This window comes from Solea senegalensis, linkage group LG19 (assembly GCF_019176455.1).
Source record: "Solea senegalensis isolate Sse05_10M linkage group LG19, IFAPA_SoseM_1, whole genome shotgun sequence".
Lineage (NCBI taxonomy): Eukaryota > Metazoa > Chordata > Actinopteri > Pleuronectiformes > Soleidae > Solea > Solea senegalensis.
The window spans coordinates 16,616,066-16,635,190 of NC_058038.1; the positions used below are offsets into that span (position 1 = coordinate 16,616,066).

At 43.1% G+C, this 19,125-nt stretch overlaps 1 protein-coding gene across 4 annotated transcripts; it reads right to left on the bottom strand.

Moving 5' to 3' along the window:
• Window positions 1-1,368: 1,368 nt before the first annotated feature.
• LOC122785197 (trinucleotide repeat-containing gene 6B protein-like) lies at window positions 1,369-18,871 on the bottom strand. Of its 4 annotated transcripts, XM_044050903.1 has the most exons (22): window positions 18,792-18,855; window positions 18,556-18,669; window positions 16,732-16,819; window positions 16,328-16,349; window positions 15,618-16,049; window positions 11,857-14,751; window positions 11,479-11,631; window positions 11,156-11,352; window positions 10,965-11,027; window positions 10,678-10,833; window positions 9,905-10,036; window positions 9,044-9,253; window positions 7,395-7,514; window positions 7,018-7,228; window positions 6,643-6,795; window positions 6,323-6,490; window positions 5,899-6,045; window positions 5,561-5,653; window positions 4,889-5,104; window positions 4,644-4,714; window positions 3,850-3,989; window positions 1,369-3,376 (listed from the first exon to the last, which is right to left on the bottom strand). In XM_044050903.1, the coding sequence occupies exons 3-22, from the start codon at window positions 16,786-16,788 to the stop codon at window positions 2,812-2,814; spliced, it is 6,201 nt and encodes a 2,066-aa protein (XP_043906838.1). In that variant the 5' UTR covers window positions 16,789-16,819; window positions 18,556-18,669; window positions 18,792-18,855; the 3' UTR covers window positions 1,369-2,811. The 4 variants fall into 4 exon arrangements, with proteins under 4 accessions (XP_043906838.1, XP_043906840.1, XP_043906839.1 ...); XM_044050905.1 differs by lacking the exon at window positions 18,556-18,669 and having other exon boundaries at window positions 18,792-18,848; XM_044050904.1 differs by lacking the exons at window positions 18,556-18,669; window positions 18,792-18,855 and adding an exon at window positions 16,933-17,401.
• Window positions 18,872-19,125: the final 254 nt, after the last annotated feature.

The following is a 19,125-nucleotide window of genomic DNA, read 5'->3' on the forward strand; positions in this document are numbered from 1 at the left end:
TTAAATATGTTGTTTTTCGGCTGTTCGTCATGCAGTAGAGTCACACATGTAATGCAATAGTAACATTAACATTAGATAGACCTACATAAGGCTCCAAACCTTTTCCTTTTATGTGATTTTGCCCTTTGATATGTCTCCAAATTGGCCACTGGTGAGTTTTTTATGGAACAAAATGTGTCTTTTAATGACAAACATTTTTACAGAATATAAAGAATAGTCTGAATGAAAAGAACATGGCTTATACTCGGTAACGGGTTTCACACTATAGACAAATGTAATTTCCTGAAGTGAAAAATGTTGCTACAGCAGCAAACTACACAAAACATAAAGTATCAGGGAGGAACACATCAATATAATAAAACAAACAGAAGAATAAAATTGAGAACATTTATGCAATAAGCATACTTCAATGTTAGTACAAAGAATGGAAAGTAAACATCAGAATAAATGTACATACACACTATAGACAGCTATACAAAGAATATAAATAAAGCAGAAAATGTAAATTCAGTAATACATATTGTAATTTTCTTCAGTATCAGTAAAACAAAGGTTCAGTATCAATATGTGTGTACTTTGTGAAATGTTCAGCAAGTGTTTTCTGTCAATAAAGACATTTAAAACCACAATTCACACAATATGTACCTGTCTGACATTTTGTTGTGATAATTATCACAATTGAGACAGTATTGCAATGCATCATGAAATAATCCAAACAATGCAAAAATCATAATCTTTACCTTTCTTCCCCACCACTAGGGGTCTAATACATTTGAGTGTTGCTGACTTCACACAATGACAGCTCACAGTTACATCAGAGAATGTAAATAATTTCATACAGTAAGCAGGTGCTTACTGCAGGATGACGTGTGTGTTAAGTAGGATTGGACTGTGGATGCTAACAACAGCATGACAGATGGACTGCACTGGCTTGTTTCTCTGTGGCCCAGACTACCAACCACTACTAGTTTTGATGTTTATACTGAAGCAGGTGCAGGTCACATTGTGTCTTATCACCAGACATCAAAGGAGCAGTAGAAAATGAGACTGGTTCAACAAACCAGGGACTTTTTTAGGGTTGGGTAATAAAATATAGAGTAAATTATTACAATACCAATACAAAAGTTCTACAAATATTGATATGTGTATTCTATAAACAGAATCAGAAAAGTTAAAATAGTTTTTTTAAAAGTTTTACCTCAATAAGAAAATAATTATCTGCCATCACAATAATTATTCCATAAAGAATTTGAAATTCATACATTAACATCACATGTTTTTAAACCTACATTGGCAGCCCCACATGTTTTCAGAAAACTGAACTCAAATACACGGCGAGCGATGCGGAAATGAGCACGAGGACAAAAGTAGAAGCCAATACTTTCATCTTTATTAATCTTGTTCTCATTTGTTTAAATAAATTTTTCATTTGTAAAATCTCAAAACGAAAACACTGAACAGGAGTGTTAAAGCCTGTCTTAATTTAAAACGAATACACAACAACAGAACATTAAAAACGTACGGTAACTCTTAATCTGCATCTGTAAACAACCCATCCCACCCATCCCTCCCACTGCACACAGTTTGATAAGATTTGGCATGTCCATTTATATTAACGCATATGCCTTCAGCTCTTTGTGTCATTAAAATGTTCTTTTTTTTTTATTATTGCAGGTTGGACAATAAAAAAGACATGTCTGCTAAAAAAAAAAATAAACAACTTCAAATGAGAAAAAAGCATTAGTGCCAATATTTCTTAACACAGTCAGCAGTATACCAAATGCACTCAAACACATTTTTGTATAGACCTTCTGTATAGTAAGCAGCCTTGCCCACATAATGACAGGCATTAACATGCACACACACATAATTCTCACACTCGGACACACAAACTGTGGTGGTTTAACCCACTTACTTGGTCTCAGTCTCACTCATACACATGTATGTAGGATACTGCGCGCAGTATCGACACATGGAGAAATGCAACATAGCCCCAAACTGCCAACAATTTAACATTTATCACTGCAACAGCAACAAACATGTTCAAGAGAGTATAACAGAGAGAGTGAGAGAGTGCGTGAGATACAACAGTAGGAGGTCAGCATTTTGAAAACAGAACAATGACATTTTTCAATATTTTCACTGTTCAAAAATTAAAACCATACACACAAACAAAAAAAACAGAAAAACAAATTTAACATACACAGTAAGATACAGTTCTGTTGTCAATCAGAGCTGCTTGCATTTGTTTGGATTCGGTCTCCATTGTTGAGGGGACGTGAATACAAACTGTGCACTTTAACCTCACATCATGTAGTAGTTTTAAGTTCTCTTATACGATGAAGGTAATGCTGTTTACAGTGCCCAACTGTCTGAAGGCTTGTCTGTATTTGGTGTGTGCATGTGTATGTCAATCTGTTGAAAAGTCCCCTATTTACTAAGCACATAGCAATCCAGTCAAGTCTTTCAGACCAACTGACTTTTCATTCTTTTTCAGGTTTCAAGTCTAAGCAGTTGAAATCTTCATCTGTGGAAAAAGGCTGTATACACATCTAACAGTCCCTGCATTTGTTTATATAATAGCTTAAGTCTGGCCACAAGAATGTGTGTAAGCATGTCTCACATTTCTGCTTTACGTGTGCACATCAATATGCATACAATGTATATGTATGCACATGTGGTATATGTGTAGTACATTTATATGCATACCATGTAAATGTGTTTGTGTGTGTGCTATAGTAAGTACATGTGTAACCCAGTGTATGTCGTATCAGTGTGTCCAAACCTACACGTACAAATGGAAGGGCCTCGTCAGATGGAATCAGCTCCTCCCCCAAGCAGGTCACCAGGCAACAAAGCAGCAGGGCTGTCCATTTGGTGCCTCTCTTCCATTTGTGGTGCCCCCCACAGGCTGCTGCTGGGGTATCCAGCGGTCATGCCCCCCCAGAGCCCAGACCTCCCAGTCTCAACTCCTCCTCCCTCCCCTGACCCGTTCGTGCTCCACTGAGAAAATATCCCCAGTCCAGGACCTTGACCTGATGAGGTGTCAGAAGAACTGCCTGTACCATCAAGACTTTGCCAGCCAGAGCTGGAGGACCTCACACTGCCTAGGACTGCTCCTCCACTTTCCCCTCCTCCTCCACCTCCACCATTTCCACCTGAAGTTGTGCCCACTGCTGTCCGCTCAATCCCTGGGGAACTCCCACCACTGCTGGCCACAGCAGTGCCTGTACCAGACGAGCCCTGCATTCCACCAGTCGTAGCCCCTCCTGAGCTGGCCCCCTCTGCCCCTCCAGCCTGGGAATGTGCAAAATAGCGAGCAACTTCTTCCTCACTCACAAACTCCGCCAGGATTGTGGTGTTGCCCAGAACACACCTGAGAAAAAGTTACAAGTCAAGGTCAACAGGTGCACGTTAAACAGCAATGTTTACATGGACAGAACAGGAATCAACAGTCACAGATGTAAGAGAGGAGGGAAATGTAATCAGTGCAGTGAGGAGACAAGCAGAGAGCAAGTAGTGACAATAGCATTTGTTTACAATACAGACCAAAAAGAAGCTTTTTCTATTACTATGAAACTATATCTACTTCTACTAAACACTAATAAATAATTGTATCTGATTAAACATTTGATGCATACATACACATCACTATCTGATTTATTTATTTTTACATTGTAATTTCCTACAAAATATTTTAGTGCTGGATAGCTCAGTTGGTAAGGCAAAGCGCCCACTGCAGTGACCCGGGTTCGATTCCATCCATGGTCCTCACAATTTTGGGGGGAAAAAAATGAAGAAAATTTGCACATGTAAACATAGATTATTAAGTTTAGTAAATGAACCTACATGTGGAGTGCACCCTGGGCCTTGGCTGCTTCCTGTCGGCTGCTGTAGCGTATCAGAGCACTGCCCTGGGTCAGGCCAAGGTGGAAGGTCAGCAGGGGCCCATGCTGCATGCAGATAGTCCGCAGTGTGGAGCCATCAATCTGCAGGGACAGAAGAATAATGGTCAACTGCAAACGATGAGAGTATTTGTGTAATGTGACAATAATTGAGTGGCAGTTCACAGTCTTTAGTCATCAGTTATAAAGACAAAGACAGACTAGTGTTACACATTAACTACTATTTGTAGAGAGAATTTATTTAGACTGTACAAAAAAGGATTTATTTTGCCACAATTACAAGATACACGTGTTCTACAAAAGACTACCAACTAAAACCAAATAGATATTGTAAGAAAAAACACAAAAAAAGTTTTTGCATATTTATATTTGGTGTGCTCTTCCCAGAGCAGCGTCCCTCCAGTGCCATTTGTACAGACTCTAATTGATTAAATGGCTCATCCAACTTCACAATCCAATTACAGATGGGTCACGCATTAGTCTGTCTAATTTGCATGAGACAGATGATAGGGGAATACAGATGAATGAGCACAGAGGTTTAATGTGTCCGGATACAAACTCTGACGAGTATTTTTGAAACATTTTCATTCTACGTTGCTTAAACATGAAGCTCACACTCACTCGACACCACTTAAGCTTTTTCATGGTGACACAGTTGAACATTATAAATGTTCTGTTGCAGCAAACTCTGACCATTCCACTATACCTGTCCCACTTTTTTTTTTAAGCATTCCTTACCTGAGGAGTCAGGTTGCTCAGCAGCAACCAACAGCTGCCTCTGGAAGCCACACCATCGCTCCAAGCTGAGCCTATAGAGAAGAAAAGAAGGAAAGAATTAGCAAGGAGCTAAATTTCACATTTGGGATGATAATATTTACATAAGAGCAACTTGAATACTGGGATCTTCGCACACTCAACAGTTCTGTAAAAGTACAAGACAAAACTGTTACGAAATGATCAAATCGTTTCTCTGTAAACAGTACCTGGTCCAAATCTCGACTCTTGATTAATTCCACCTCCTCCCCAGCTCCGGGCCAACCGTGGTCCTCCACTATTCCATGGGGAGGGTGAGGCCTGTTTCTGATTAGTTAAGCCAGGAGGGGGGCGTGGCAGCTGAGAGCTGTTGCGATTGGTCTTCCAAAACTTGTTTTGTCCGATGGGCTCTGGGGGCCAGCTGGGCTTGTACTCCGAGTACTTTCCTGAAGAGGAAATGGAGAGGGTGGGAGAAACGGGGGAAATTAGATTTGACAAACACACCACAGACATGGAGGTTAAGGGGACACAACTACTTAGGCATCTGCGTTTGCAGAAAAGACATGACTTGTACATCAGTAAGACGCATCGCAGACATAAGGTACACAGATTCAAAAGATTAAGAATATGTGTACCATATGCTGACTTTTGTTGTTGATTCTGCCCCTATCTGGTTTTCATGAAAAGAAATTATGCAACATTATTTGTATGCTGCATACTTTATCTGAAAACAGGAATGCCGTCGGGTGACATGAGATATAAACACATCTATACTGAAAAACAGAGATAGAGTTGTGCGGAGCTGGCAGACTTAATCAGCATTCTGTGAATGCAACAAACATTGGTCAGGACTTAAAAAGATATGTACTCCACATTTGAAGAGCTAAGAAAGAATACAGTACCTGTGCTGTGTGCATTGCTGAGGGGGCTGTCTGAGGCACTGTAGGGCCAGGCACCAGGTGAAGGCAGCGAGGTGTTGAGGGAGGGGTTTGGCCCTGCAAAACATTATAAGTTTATTTAGACACCTTGTGATAAATAGGTCAAGGCAACCAAGGTACAGCTGGACTGCCAACAGACTGTGAGAAGTAGTGTCAAACCTTCAAACAACCACATATGGCGAGGAAAAAAATTCTAACTAGATCATAAATAATAAAGTTGACTATATTCTGACCAAAGCTTTTGGAAGTAAAAAATAAATGCAAGTGAACCTAATGTAAGCAGCACGTTTTCATATAAATACCTATGTTGTCTCGCAGTAACTGGTGGTCAGAGTCATTGAGGCTTGGGGGTCCCGGGGAGCCAAGAACACTACCAGGGGTCATATAGGGGTCAGTCTCAGGGTCTCCACTACTTTGGATTCCCTTCCAGGGAACACCAGGCTGGAACTCTGTAATCACACCAAACAAAACTTGAAAAAGTGAATGATTGAAATGATGAGCTTTCAATGTCGGGGCAAATGCAGCTCCTTCTGTGTTTCAGAAACTTTGAAAATCACACACTTCAATGTTCAAACTGTGATCGTAGAGAACCTTTTGAATGTGTCATTGCTGAACATATTTTACATACAACCCCCTTAAACCTGACTTTAAAAAGAACTGTTTCTTTTTTTCCCTCTGTGATGCAGACTGATTGTCCTGTGGTAGTAAGCACCAAGTCACACGCACCTGGAGGCCAGCTGGATGTAGCAGGCTTGTTCCCCATTTTACTACCAGGAGTTCGGTGCCAGTTGTCTGTAGAGCCCTGTGGTGGAATACCTAAACCATCGCTGCCTAGCATTTCATACTGGGAGTATGGGGATCCTCCTCTCATCTTCATAGCACTGGGTAGAGGGCCTTCAGAAATAGCACACAAGAGATAAATAAGATCAAACAGATTGACATGAATATGTTTCTTATCACTTTGGCTAATAGTGGTTCATTCACCAGATTGACAGCAGTCAGCGGAAGTGAGCTAATATCCTGTTATGTACGATCTGTTAACCTACCATTCTTGTAAAGCGTTGTGTCAGGGGGCGAGGGAGCTGGGGAGTGTCCCTCCATCATCCATTTGAAGCGGGACTGCTGTCCTCCTGTGTCCTTCATTCCTGACATCATGGGACCAAGCTCCAGTCCTGACAGGTTACCCCCAGGGGCAAGCCCTGCAAAGAGGCCAGACTTAACACCAATTATACCCATTTGCCAACTATACCTTTACCCTAGGGCACATTACGTTTTGTTGATTTGTTGACATAAGTTGACCAAGAAAGACCACAAAACGTAATCCACATGTTTCTAACCTTACACACCTGTTTTATTTATAACGACTTCTCCAGATGACTGAATCTGTCTAAGCCAAACAGATTTCAGTCAGTTTGACTCACCAGAGTACATCCCTTGCGTTTTGGTATGAAGGTCTGATAGAGGCCCTCCCATTCCAGGATGTGAGATGGGGTCTACCATGGGCTGTTTGGAGAGGCCTCCTCCCAGGTGAGAGGGTGACAGTTTGGAGCTCCCCCCTCCAGTTGCAACTCCTCCAACGCCACCCTGCTGATGCTGTCTCTGTTGCTGTAGGATAGCCATAATCCTTGCCAGCTAAGGAAGACAAACAAAAGTCATATAATTATAAGAATCAGGAGAACGGCTAGATGATGAAATAAGACAAAATAAGTGGTTATCAAAATTGAGTCTTAAATAAGAAATAACCAAACAACTTGTGAAAAGATGTGCTGAATGGTGTGGAGAACATTATTGTGCTCACCTGCTGTGGGTCAGGCTGCTGCCTGACAGGCTGAGGCTGAGGGAACTTCCTCTGGTTCTGCAGAAGCTGCTGCTGCTGTTGTTGTTGCTGCTGTTGCTGTTGTAGCAGGAGCTGGCAAGCCTGTAAGGTGGTGGGCAGAAGTGATAAAGACATGGATGTAAACATAGCTTATATAAGACAATATTAACATGCAGACACTAGGGCTGTAACCTTTTGCAAAAATTCCATTTTAACAAATTTATAATGACCCATAATTTGTTTGAATTAACCCGCCGTCACACTCCACCCAATATTCCACAAACATAACAGTTTTCTTCACTTTATGAACAATTTAATAGTTGTTACATTAAAAGTGCTGCTAGTGTTAGAGTATTAATGACATACAGCAGTCAGTCAGTAGTGTGGGATGAAATAAACCTTCAACTTCAATGCAAAAATGTTACATCCATTAGCCAATTGAGACAGCTTAATTTCTGATATTTTATAGAAACACAGGTCTGTGAACTTGGGATTGAGTTTGGCGCTTTATTTACATTACCTAAGGATAACAACAATGCACAGATGAGTTTGTACACAGGTATTTAGGAGACAGGCAATATACATCTCAGAGAGGAGAGAGTCCAGTCTTCCTCATGTTCGGTAGACTTGCATGTTGCGCGCTGCAGCTGACGCCGTCATTTGATACGGAAACCATATACGCGCCCTGCATGTATCACCTTCAAACACATAGTAACAGTTCGAATGCAACACTTTAATCGTTTAATAATTTAATTCGAAATAAATTAGAAATTCGAAAAAACGTGACAGCCCGAACAGATTGCAGCTCACCAATTTGAGATATGACAATGCAAATAAAAATATTCTTAATGTCTTAATGACTCAAACATGACTTAGGCTGGGGCTGCGCAATATTAGGAAATCATGAATATTGCAATGACAATATCATTTGCTTAAGAGAAACAAATTAAAAGCATTTGTTTTGTTATGTATTAATATTCTGTAAACTAAGTTAAAAATAAGATAAATTATAAATGAAAAAAAAAACTAGATTAAAAAAAGGGGGCATTTTATTGTGATCTATTTTTATTGTCAAGTGCAAAAGGTTTATACAGGAAGTTGCTGCAGCCGCAGCCAGTGCCTCTTATTTTGAAGGCCAGTGTAAAAGGAAGTGATGATCGGTAAGAGGAGTGAAGATGACGGTGTATGTGTGAGAAGACTAACAAAGTTGTTCAACGATGTTCATGCACGAGCGCCTTTTTATTTTCTTTTTAGCTGCACAGTAGACGCTCATAACCGCTCAGTTCCGTTATTAGTACTTTAGTATACTACATGTATAATAAAGGAAGTCCCCACAGCCGCGGTGTGTGTTTCACGGACACAGCTTCTGCTGCAGCACAGCTGTGTTACCCGGTTCATGGAGCACAAGCTACATGTTTTCTTATGTTTTGAAGCTAGCGTTGATCCAAATGATTAATGAAAAAATTAAGAAGTGAGGCACTGCACTGTTCGCTGTGGGGTGTGAGGCCTAGTACTAACAGCGGGAGCATGCCACTGTTTAATGAATGTGGGGGTTACATTTACCGCAGTTCAAGTTTGCGATGACAATAAGATAACGATATATATTGTGCAGCCCTAATTTAGGCACATACCAGATGGAATTGTTGAACGTGGGGGTAAATGTTGCTGAGCATTGCTAGCTGCTGTGGGGAAATCTGAGGTGGGAACACTCCTCCACCAACACCACCGACACCACCGACCCCTCCAACACTTCCAACGCTGCCGACACCTCCTACTCCTCCAACCACTCCACCCACACTTCCACCAGGGGAGGGCATCTGCTTCAGCATAGGGCCTGGCACCTGAATATCACAGGAATTTATTTATATGTGGCTGATGATACAGGGCACTTGATGGAGTAACAGGGACACTCCACTAATTGAACGTTGTTTATTACAAATGTCTTAATGAGACAGGTGATTGGTGGACAGGATAAAATAAAAAAAATGAAAAACTATTCACTCCCACACATCGTCCAGTCCTCATGAAGGTGAGGGCTCTTTTTGTTATACAGGTTTTCATCTTTCCAGTAAATTGTGACAATTTCCGTTGCTGTATTTTGCTTTTGAAGAAATTCTATGATACTGGTAAATGTCCATATTAATTTATGTGAATATTACTTTACTCAGAGATCGGCATCATATTTATTTTATATCTGAACAGCTCAATGACCTCAATTTGTATGCACACTGGAAAGTGTGGAAAGTGCCAGTCAACAGGGTAGTCAGGCAATAAATTATTCATTTCAACAGCTAGCAGGCGCAAAAAAACAATACGCAAGTGAAATAACCAGAGAAACATATCAGTGCTTTGCCCAACTTTAAAGATATGCAGCATCAGCAACATTATGATGGGGGTTAGTATGGTTAAATGTGTCAATAAGGGCAGGAGTTCAAGTCTCCCGGATACAATATTCATCATGATAAAAATATCATAGTTGGATGACAACAGACCTGAGGAGACAGGAACTGATGAGGCACTTGAGCACGTAACCCCTGGGAGTTCAGTGGATGCATGCCAGGTTGGTGCATCCCTCGAGGCTGAGCCATCCCTCCACCGCCAACAAACACTCCATGGCCACCCATCTGGAGTTCAACATAAACCATACAATGATTACAGCTGTATTTGTAATAATTAATATTTTATTTATCATCACATTGCAGTTACACTAAGGTTTTCCCATAATGGTAACAGATTATTGATAAAATTAAACAAAAGAATAAAGCCACATAGTTTGGCATGTTCGGCAATTATGTGCTTTTCCATTGTCCAAAGTTGTGAAGGGCACCAAAATAACCACTACACACACTATCCCACTTTTTAAGCACCCTTCTGTTGGGGTATACAACACTGTGGTCCAGCACCTTCAAGGGTAGAGCCTGACACACAGCAGTACTCTGAGTGGTGAACAGAGAATCAGCACTTCCAGATATCAATGGAAAAAGATAAATACAAAATGTGCCGTATATAATATGTCATGCATTATGTCAAAGAGAGGGTTTGATGCAGTTTGTGTTTGTTATGTAACAAATAATTTCAGCATGCATTTGCGGGCTTACTATCGTCACAATAGTATGATTTTGATACCATTTACATAGCTGACAGAGCTATTTAAATGGCCGGATCAGGGTTTACCATTCTAAACCGTACTATGGGAGATGAACGGCTTGAAGGAAACGCAGCTTAACCAATAAAGGTTAGTAAAAAAAACAAAACAAATTCCTACCTTTTCTCCATACAGCCCCATGTCACCAGGACCCATGTCTTTAGAGCTAGGCAGGCGATAACCTCCTCCGCCTCGTCCTCCCCTGCGCATCTCTCCATTATAGTCAGTTATTCCTCTTTTGTCTTCCATCTTTTTATCATCACTTGGGTCATCACCCTGCGATACAAGAAAGTTGTTTAGTGGCTTCAGTTATTCACTGGACAGTGACAAAGGCATCACTTGAAATCCACCCACCATTATCAGTATGGGGCATTACAACTACAGAGCATTTTTGACAATTATCTTACCAAAAGGCCCATGTTTGAAAACTGGCGCGAAACTGGGTTCATCCAACTGTCCCCACCACCACTCTTTAGAAAAGAAATCAAAATATAATTGTCAATCAAAACAAATCAAATAAAACTCACCAATAACAGTATACAGGATCACTGAATATAAAATGTAGAAAAAGAATAAATAAAATCTTCCTGTTCCCCACCTTGATGTTGCCCCTCTTGCCCCCATGAGTCTGGCCCCAGCCTCCAGAGTTGAAAGAGGAACTGCTTCCCTGGGAGCCAGTGCTGTTCCAGACGCCTCCACCACCATCATCTTCCTCATCCCAGCTTGGGTGACGGGAGGCTGCAACAGAGCCCTCACCCTTCCCACCCCAGCTTTCCACTGACTTGGCACCTGTAGCTATAAAAAGCAGATGGGTGATTATCATGTCAGCAGTAACCTCTCTGGAATTCCTTTTTGGAAAAAATATGGACCCCATTCAAACTGAAATGTGTAAGATTTAAAAAAATGTTTAAAACTTCTTACCAGGTTTACTAGTGCTGGGTGACGGGTTCCCCCAGCCAGAAGCTTTGCTTGGTTCATCTGGATCTCCCCAACCTGTTGCTGCATCTGAAGTCTGGCCCCATGCAGATGTACCATTATCCACAGACTGTGCACTTCCTCCCCACATACCAGCACCTGGAGATTGATTGAAGTGGGTCAATAGCATTAATGAGGCTGATATTGGCAAATGTCGTGCTCTGCTGCAGTTTATATGTAGCATCAATGATAGCAGACAGAGAGAACAAAAAATTGCAGGCAAATAATAACACCTAATCTACTTTGGGTGTAGCTTGCCAAATACACTTTTATTCATGATGTGTAGTGGCTGTCCATGGTTGCCGTAGTATAAACTCTGCTTACCCACTGAAGCATTGCGAGTGCTTGTGTCTCTGCTGTGCTGCAGCCCCTGCTGCCGTCTAGGTGGTTGTTGCTGCATGCCTGGTGGTGGGGCCTGTTGTTGCTGCATGCCTGGTGGTGGGGCCTGTGGACCATGGCTTTGGCTGGGCGCAGCACCTTTCTTGTCCCATAAGTTCACATTCTTGGTTTTGTAACAGGTTGGGTCTCCCCAAGCCGAGGTACCATCATCAATTTCCATTTTGCGACTGATGGACTGAGGGGAAGGTTCTTCCCAGCCACTGGGCTCCAGGGCGTCCCCACCACCTCCAGAGATTTGGGGGATCGGGCCAGAGGTCCAGCCTGAACTTTGGTTGTTAGTCTTAGATGGTGGACCTCCACCTCCAACATTGGACCGACTGCTCCACCCACCTTGCATGGGACCCCCTGGTGGCTGCTGGCCTGGTAATTGGTGCTGCTGTTGATTTGGGGCTTTCAATGGTGCCACTTGGCTGTTTGGTATCTGTGCTGCTGTTGGGTGAGGCTTGGCACTCCCCCAGTCCTGGTGGGACTTGCCTCCTCCCACATCTCCACCTTCCCATCCTCCTCGCTGAGGTCCTCCTTCATCCATATTACCCCAGGGAGATCCCTCATCGGAGTTGCTTCCACCTCGGCTTCGTCCATCTCCCCACCCACCTCCAGGTATAGAGTCTTTCTTTCCCCAGTCTCCACCCCAACCACCTGCCTCCCCTCTTCCCGTACCCTTCCATCCCCCTGGCCCCTTATTCTCTGGACCATCAGCCCAGTCACTACCCTGTTCTCCAATGTCTCTCCTGTTTCCTCCTCCTCCTCTGTGATCCCTCCATTGTTGTTCTTCACTCCCCCATGCTTTGCCCTTGTTTTCAGGTGGGAGATCACCCCAGCCTCCAGCTGCCCTGCCTGGGTTTCCCTTGATATCTTCTTCTGGCAGACATGGCTTTCTCATAGTGCTTCCAGGCATGTGACTACCACTTGTGGACTGCATAGAACCACCATCCCAGCCATCTTTCTTCACTGCAGCAGAGTTTAAACTGGCCATGTGACTGCCAGAAGATGGATCACTAGTTAGTGAACTGGAGTTAGATAGGTACCCTGGTCCACGGCCACTGGTCGTGTTCGTGGTTGCTGATGAGAATGCAGAGGAAGATGAAGTACTCCTTTCACTTCTGTTTCCTGCTCCTGCTGTGGTGTCCAGATCCCAGGCCACATTCTGTCTAATCTGAGTCTGACCCCAGCCCATGTTAGACAGAACTCTGGGGTCCAGGTCTGATCGACTGAGCATGCTCAGTAAGGCCACTTCAGCATTGGAGGTCTGCTTGGAATGGTGGTCCACAGGGGAGGATTGGTCATGTTTTTGACTGCCACCACTCTCTCCTCCACCACTTCCAGCTATTGAGCCTCCTCCACCGCTTCCAGCTATGGAGCCTCCTCCACTAGAGGACGAAGGTCCTCCACCCCCAGTGCCTCCACCCTGCCCTCCTCCTTCTCCACCCCACTCCCAACCTGCCCCGCCCCCACTCTCCGTCCCTGTCTGATTGTCCCAAGCTTTTGTCATAGTTTCAAACTTTGGTGAAGCAGATTCCTGTAAAGCACTGCCACCAATACTGCCCCCACTACTGCTGTTGCTGCTGCTCCCATCTCCTCCTCTTCCACTTCCTATTGCCAAGTTGCTTGAACTTACACCTGCTGGTGTGCCACCCCACTCTGCCTCTGAACTACCTCCTTCCCATGCTCCCTGAGATACCACTGGGGTATTTGAACCATCCTCATTTCCCCTGCCCCACCCTGCTTTCTCATTCTGACTACCAAAGGCCCACACATTCCCATCCTGACCCTGACCCTGAGCCTGAGCCCCAGTCCCTCCTCCACCCCACCCCTCTGCCAGTGATGGACCTGCACTGAAGTCAGAGGACAATGGCGGCATGGATCTCCAAGAAGAACTGGCAACTAAGGAGGAAGACGAAGAGCCACGAAGGTTACCGCTCCCTTCTTTTTCAACACTAGCAACCCCACAGTCCCTGTCATCATCACCTTCTTGATTTGGTCCTGCTCCCCGTGCTTCCCCACCTGAACCCAGCTCCAACCCTGGGTTTCCCAACTGCTGCTGCTGCGGTTCTTCATTTCTGGCCGCAGCAGCCATTTCAGTGTGCTGCTGTTGAAGACCACTTTGATTCACAGATGAAGGAGAATGAGTGGTGATAAGAGTGGTGCTGGCAGAAAACGAGGAAGCTGAAGTAATGGATGAGAGTAGTGGAAGGCTGTCATTAGCTGACGTTGGTGTCCCACCTGGCACCAGGGCAGGCCAGGCAGAGGGGTTCATGTTGGGGTTAAAATTGGCACCAGAGACACTGCTGCTGCCACCCACAGGACTCTCCTGAGGCCCAGGTAGAAGATGGGAGACTTTGGAATTGTAAAATGCTGCAGATCCTAACCCAGCCTCCACCTGAGAGGAGGTGGATGAGCCCCACACATCACTCGACTGAACACATTCATTAAGCGGAGAAGAGGAGGAAAGAGGAGAAGAATGAGGTGGGGAAGGATTGTCCATGTTTCCTGCTGCTCCTCCTCCTCCTCCAGTTCCTCCCTTCAGCTGGATGTTTCTTTCACTCCATGAGGCACTACTGTTTTTGTTTCCAGGGCAGTCTGGCTCCTGCACCCCTCCTACAGCCACATCAGAATTTAATTTGGCCCCACTTTGGATGCTTGGCCAATCCTCCAGGTCAGTCCCATCCACAATCACTGTCCCGCAGCCCTGAGATGAGGACTGACTGCCAGAGCCTGCCCCCCATGTGGAATTTGCATAAGTTGTAGTAGTAGAAGAAGACGACAGAGCAGCGACACATAATGAAGATGAGGAGTTGGGAGGTGAAGGGGAGGATGAATCTACAAAGAAAATTGAGATGAATTATTTACTTTACAATTAGATGAAGTACATAAATACAAACCAATAACTTGTAAAATGTACCAACTAAAAGTACCAACTATAACTTATTGGCCACAACAATTAGGGCTGCAACAATTAAGAAATAAATATATGACTAATCAATTACTGAATACATTTTTAACTATATTGATCATTGATTATTATTAGATCTTCTTTGGAAAAAGCAGCATGTTAAGATAAAAACAGTCTGTGTCCAAATGAGCGTTTCATATCAGTTTCAGAAGTAGTAGGCATCCAACACCCCTAAAACATATCCCATGACCATTCGGGTACTCTGGGCACATGCATGTCAGTGTACACAAGAAGCTGATTCTCTCCTCAGCAAATGTTTGCTTGGTTTTAAAGAGTATAACTGGAAGGAAACAAGGGTAGTATGATAAAGTAAAAGTATAAGTATGATAAAATGATATTATTAGCACTACACCGGGATGGAAAGTATTTAAATTGAGCTTTTCATTCAGGACTGACAGTCCAGTCACAGCTGATAAGAACCAATTATACGCTGAAAGTAGGTAACTGCATCATCGCCTCACAAGTTTTCAATTTTTGCCCCTTTGTACCAAAAGCACTAAAAAAGAAGCCAGCAGGTTTTTTATACTTCTTCCCTTTTGAGGCCCTAAAACACCAAGGTAGTGTGGATGACAGTTATCTCCTGAGCAGAACATATGTTTTTCAAACAGTCGTACAAATGTATCCATGGTAATTTTTTTGATATAATGTCAACAAATTGATTACTGAATATTTGTTACTTTACGAAAAAACAGATCCCTAGGTAATTGATGTTTTTTCCCAGACAGTGACCCACCTGTGCCTCCAGCTGTGCTTGCATTGGGGTTATCGGTGCCCAGTGAAGAAACAGGTGGTGTGGCTGCCCAGCCACCACCTCCTCCACCTGTACCCCCTTCCGCTCCTCCCCCCAGCAGCATGGAGGACAACGGTGGCTGGCCCCTCTTCAGTAACACTTTGTGGTCCTGCTGGCAGCGAAACCTGGGCGGAACTTCTCGGGACATGTATCGCTGCTGCTGGGAGGTCTGGCTTCCAGAGGGGGAGGAGGAGGGCTGTCCGTTGGCCACAGCAGTCCGCTGCTTTGCATTGTTCCCGCCACCTGTAGGAACTTGTGCAGAAACCACAGCTGCACCAGGACTGGGGGATGAGGGGACAACAGGGCCAGGGCTGGGGGACACTGAGCCTGGGCTGGCGAGGGGCTGGGAACAGGAGGGCTTGGCTGATTCTGGCACTAAATAAAAAAAATAATAATGAGGGATGTTAATTATGAGGGGATTTATGTTTGATGAAAACAGAACATTGATGTTACTGAAAGTAGGTAAACTAGTTAACAGAGTTAGAAAAGTTAGAGAAAATTTTCTTGAAACCCTATAAAAATTATTTTCTTGGTCATCACATGATATTAAAGTACTTTAGTGGGTACTGCTGATTTAAATGATCTAACTGGACAAACAATTAAAGTAATTCAGGTGAATGAGTGATTAAAGTAAAAAAACAACAACAACATACCTTTGACTCTCTGTTCTGGCACCTAAAATAGGAAGAATATTAGAGTCAGGTACAAGACAGAACATAATTTTCTGCTAGTGGCAGATTGATGCTAAAGCAAACAATGACATATTGCTTTTCAGTGAACTGACTAACTACATAAAATAATGGATACCTACAAAAGTGTGATCTTATTAGATTACCTAGATACCTTAGCAAGACACTGCATCAGAAAACACAAGATGTTGAATATTCATTAGCAGTTTTGAAAAATGTTATCTTAAGCTTTGACACTGAAAGAAAATGGAAAAGTCTGATAAAGTGATAGAAGATGAGTGAGTGAGATTATAAGTGGTAATGACATGGAAACAAAATTATTTTGCTATGTACAAAATCAGCTCTAACTACTATATTACAATATTTACCTTCTGGGAGGTTTCCCTTTTCTTTTTATCTTCTTTCTTCTTTTTCTTGTCTTCCATGAACTACTGTTCCCTTTCCTGATTCTCCAGTCTGTAAAAAAAGAAAAAAGAAAACACACATGTATTTGTTGAATGACAGGGCATTCTAATAGAGATATAATGCACACACAAACACATTTTATATTCAACATTTATAATATGTACTTGATCAGATCACAGCTATGTCGTCTCCCACACAGTGTTGTAGGGGCTGTAACGTTAACCAGGAGCAGACAGCTTGACAACAGCCTGTGGTATCCTTGCCTCTCGTTGCATAATTCATTAACCAGCAAACGACTGCAATTCCAACCAGCATACAACACAGGCTGAAAACAAACAAGTGACTACAAACTGTACAATTTGGCTGTACTAGACTGCAGGCCAGGGGTTTTCAACCTCTGGGTCAGGAATCAGTACCAGACCAAGTAATGGGCCAGACCAGGCTGCAAAAACACAGGAAGCAAACTTACTGTACTGTGTTTTCAACTTTTTTTTCATGGAAATGTCAATCATTTTAACCACATTACACAGAGGAAATTATAATGCATTTAAAGTGCCATTTCAAAATAACACATCGCATTGATGTGTTCATTTCTGACATTCGTGTGTTTTATAGAGTGATTTAAATTGAGTTAAGTCTGCACTCACCAGCCACTTTATTAGGTACACGTGTTCAACTGCTTGTTCATTTACGAATCCAATTAGCCAAACCAATCACATAGCAACAATTCAAAGCATTCACGTAAACATGTTTAGGATGACCTGCTGAAGTTCAAACCCAGTATTAGAATCGCAGAAGAGAGGTGATATAAGTGACTCAAATGTGTAATGGTTGGTGCTGTCAGATTGTCTGGTATTTCAGACACTGCTGATCTACTGGGATTTTTCTGCACATCTCTCGTATTTACGGAGTGATTCAAGAAGAGAAAATAGACACTGACCATCCGTTCTCTCTGTGATGTCATAGGTCACGACTCACAACCAAACTACGCTAGATCGTTCTAGATGAAAACAAAACACGCTACACAGGATGCTGAGACAGACCGGATGGTGCTGTACGTGGAAAATGATATCAAATACCAAAGAGCAGTAAATAGCACTGGGCCCAGTGACTGTGTGAGCTAAGCTACGCGTAATTAGCATCATTTCATACACCGCTGACGTAAACTAACCACTTGCAATGCCTCACTTAATCACACCGGCTGTCATGACACCTGACAATAAGTGGAAGTGTGAAATTGTGAGGGAAACCACACGAAGAGCATACGACCAGGGTTTCATTTCAATAACAGGCCCATTGGGAATAGCTGTGTTGCTATTGAGTGAGTAGCTTACAGCGTCACTCTGGTAAACAACTAGCTTATGATGCTAGTCGACTTTGCAGCGGCCGCTGAGCGCTGAGCCCTGACCCCGACGATCCGGAGGAATTCGCGGGGAGGACTGACCCAGAGCAGCGCCACCAACCTCACCTGTGCGCAGCTAACTGTAGTTAACACATACGCCACATACCATATGCCTCCGGTTTGCAAACAAACTTTAACTTCACATTTCCAACGAAGCACTACTGACGGAACCGTGAAGGAACTGCAGCCCAGGTGGTTTATCAGTACAAACAGTCGACAGGGCCAAATGAAACCACGAACTTCTTTAGCGCTGCACCGCACAACAAACGAAGCTCCTTTTACACCGAGAAGCGTAAATGTTAGCGGCTGTGGGGCGATGGGAATGTACTAACGCTTCTAATCAGCAAATACATTATGGAAGTCGTCGTTTGTGTCCAATACTCACCTCGGGAATCACACAGGACATAAAGTGCTTCTGTGCAAAAATTCTTGCAGACCTACCGCTAGCAGGCTAGCACGGTAGCTACCCTAGCGAGCGAGTTCTTCGAGGTTTTCAAGGCTAAATTGAATAAGAAATGACATCACCGGAGAGCGAACTGTTAGTCGTAGAAAAAACGGGAAAGGCGAGTATTGTTTTTTGCGCGACTGTAGATCTCAATCTGTAAACAAAACATACAGAACCTCTAGATGACTGTCAGACGCTGTGTGATCGTTTAGTTTACTGTCAGCCATTTTGCTTCTGTGCTGTGAAGGTTTAGCCAGCAGCAGCATATGACATCACTGGGCTGCTTGTTGATCGGAGAGGGGAGGAGGAACACAGCGTGTACCGACACTGTCCACCAGAGGGCACCCAGGCGTCATCCACGCCAATAAGTAAACAACGAGTTACATAATCTGACCTTTACTTTTGTGATTGTTCTACTTTATTCTCTTTTTTTCATTGTTTTGTTTAATTGAGAAAACATTGATTATTTATATCTTTAATTGCACTGTGCTTATTTGCCGGTTTCATACG

Bases quoted from the DNA above. Each gene is read 5' to 3' on its own strand.
- LOC122785197 (XM_044050903.1), bottom strand. From the start codon at position 16,788: ATGGAAGACAAGAAAAAGAAGAAAGAAGATAAAAAGAAAAGGGAAACC. The intron at 5,105-5,560 runs GTACTGTATTCT...TTTCCTCTTCAG, and splicing joins CAGCAATGCACACAGCACAG to GAAAGTACTCGGAGTACAAG. The intron at 3,377-3,849 runs GTAGGTTCATTT...ACTTTTTCTCAG, and splicing joins GCCCAGGGTGCACTCCACAT to GTGTGTTCTGGGCAACACCA.